Consider the following 2,613-nt stretch of genomic DNA (forward strand, 5'->3'; position numbering starts at 1 on the left):
ATATATCACTTCTTGATTTAATCTTCTTTTAATGTAGTAAGCTTTTATATATTGTTATATTTCTTCTGTCTTCCTAAGTATTTATAAAAGGTTTATTTTAAAAGGAATTTACAAATGTACGATCTGAGACTAGTCCAATACTGCCAAGGCATAGACACGTGCAAGAATCTCGCAGAGGAAGTGCAATTGGATTCATAGGAGCTATGACTATACCCGGAGTTATAGAATACTCCCTTTCCTTATTCTTTGCGAAACTCGTAAGCTATACATTCCTCTATTGGTTGCCATTGTACATTGCAGCTTCAAGTTAGTATGCTTCCAATTCTAGTAATTATGTATTTTATAGTAGTTCTTGTAATAAATATTTTCAACCTTTTTATAGCGACATATGGCGCAACTTTAAGTGCAGATATTTCTACTTTGTTCGACGTTGGTGGAATCGCGGGTGCAATAGCCGCAGGAGTTTTATCTGATTATAGTGGTATGAGTGCTCTGACGTGTGCAACCATGCTAGGATTCGCAGTTCCTATGGTATGTGCAGACTGAATTGCGTTTAGGATCGAAAATTATTTAAAATAGTGATTTGCCTCTGTGGCCTGACATTTTTCTACAATTCATTATACAGTTATTCGTGTATGACTATGCTGGAAGTACTGCCTTAGGCATCAACATAATATTATTACTAATAGCAGGTCTATTAGTTAATGGACCTTATGCCTTGATAACAACTGCTGTATCTGCTGAACTAGGAACTCATCCTAGTTTAGGAGATAATGCTAAAGCTTTAGCTACGGTTACTGCAATCATCGATGGAACAGGCAGTATTGGGGCTGCTATAGGCCCATTATTAGCAGGATTAGTATCTCGTTGGGGTGGATGGCACAATGTTTTTTATATGCTTATGATTGCAGATGTATTAGCATTACTCGTAAGTTTTTGCATTATAATAAATATAAATGCTCAAGAACCATTTAATATTAACATTATAATATACTTCAAAATATATTTACTGTTTATAATAAATTGTTTGATGGCTTCAAGAGAATATATTTCACTGACTACAACTCTTCCATTAAAAGATCAACCATGGGGGTTGCAATTGGTACAATATACAGTGTCAAAATGTTGTCCTCATCGCCGTGTCAACAAAATGGCATGGCACCAAGGGGGCATTTTAGCTCTTACATATTTGGCATATACATGTTACCATATGACACGTAAACCTATATCGGTTGTAAAAAATGTATTAAGCCTAAACTGTAGCACATTATCACCACCTCCAAACATTGTGATCAACACCAGTAATCAAGACACATGGTGTGACTGGGCTCCATTTGGTAAAGATCATTTTAATATTTGAATTCCTGTTCTAACATAATCAGTACTTTTATTAAACTTACTTTCGTTTCTGAACAGATACCGAAGATGCTCCAGCATTACTTGGCATGTTAGATTCGGCATTCCTATTTGCATATGCAGCAGCTATGTTCCTCAGGTGACATATTAAAGTGAGCTTATTTTTGAGACAAAGATTGTACTGATTACTTTAGTTACAATTTTGTATTTTCCTGTTCAGCGGTTTTATAGCAGAAAGAGTAAATCTGCGATATTTCCTCTCATTTGGCATGCTTGCATCAGGCATATCTTGTTATCTCTTTGGCATTGCTAGACCATACAATATTCATAGTTTATGGTATTTTGTCCTGGTTCAGGTAAATTTATTCAAAGTAATATCTTGTTGCTTGTATACATCAGTTTTACTATGGATGAATTACATCACTTTCCTCAGGCAATTGGTGGTGTCTTTCAAACATCTGGCTGGCCAGGTGTAGTCACAGTTGTAGGAAATTGGTTTGGAAAAGGAAAACGAGGTTTGATCTTCGGGATATGGAACTCTCATACATCGTTAGGAAATATCTTGGGCAGTTTGATTGCTGCCGAGTTCGTGGAATCTGATTGGGGATTAAGTTTCATAGTGCCTGGAGCAGCAATGGGCATAGCAGGATTTATAATATTCCTGTTTCTAGCACCAAATCCTATTGACGTAGGATGTATATCACCTGATTCACATAGATATAGGAAACTGGAGCCTGCCTACAGTTCGGACGAGGGAAGTGGTGCAGATGATTGCGATAGCTTGTTCAATGACGTTGAAGACGTAAGTTTGAAAAATTGACACTTTTATACAGTTCGTAGCATGTCTTACACTAATAGAGATACTTCACAATCTTTATTTATACTAGCACTGGAATGTAACCATTATTTGTTACGCTTTATAAAATAAGCTGATAGCATAAACTATTTTATTTCACGTTGGACGTTTATTAATTAAGTTCTATTCTTCAACAACTTAATTCGGTAAACGTAAAAACTGCTCTCGGTAATAACAAAAATGTTTCGAATAAAGTATACACAATTTTATATATGTTTTTGCACATGTATAATCACTAAAAGTAACTCATTTACTGTACTTAGCGTCTCACCTATCGCTGTGCCTACCGCGAACAAGTCCATGCTAATGTAAGTGCATGTCTCGTTTTTTTTAAGTAATTAATATTATAATTTATACAATTGTATTAACGTAGGATACATCCCCTTTTTTGCGTGTTACCT

At 35.5% G+C, this 2,613-nt stretch overlaps 1 protein-coding gene across 1 annotated transcript; it reads left to right on the forward strand.

Annotated features, from left to right (window-relative positions):
• Positions 1-979: 979 nt before the first annotated feature.
• MFS16 (major facilitator superfamily transporter 16) lies at positions 980-2,607 on the forward strand. Its single transcript, XM_018033266.2, has 5 exons — positions 980-1,337; positions 1,417-1,495; positions 1,577-1,712; positions 1,790-2,158; positions 2,476-2,607. Exons 1-5 carry the CDS (start codon positions 1,031-1,033, stop codon positions 2,548-2,550), a joined length of 966 nt encoding a protein of 321 aa, XP_017888755.1. The 5' UTR covers positions 980-1,030; the 3' UTR covers positions 2,551-2,607.
• The last annotated feature ends 6 nt before the right edge of the window (positions 2,608-2,613 follow it).

Source organism: Ceratina calcarata, unplaced genomic scaffold (assembly GCF_001652005.2).
Source record: "Ceratina calcarata isolate Rehan_Ccalc_2016 unplaced genomic scaffold, ASM165200v1 scaffold140, whole genome shotgun sequence".
In the NCBI taxonomy this organism is placed as follows: domain Eukaryota; kingdom Metazoa; phylum Arthropoda; class Insecta; order Hymenoptera; family Apidae; genus Ceratina; species Ceratina calcarata.

Bases quoted from the DNA above. Each gene is read 5' to 3' on its own strand.
- MFS16 (XM_018033266.2), top strand. From the start codon at position 1,031: ATGGCTTCAAGAGAATATATTTCACTGACTACAACTCTTCCATTAAAA. The intron at 1,713-1,789 runs GTAAATTTATTC...CACTTTCCTCAG, and splicing joins GGTATTTTGTCCTGGTTCAG to GCAATTGGTGGTGTCTTTCA. The intron at 2,159-2,475 runs GTAAGTTTGAAA...TACTGTACTTAG, and splicing joins TGTTCAATGACGTTGAAGAC to CGTCTCACCTATCGCTGTGC.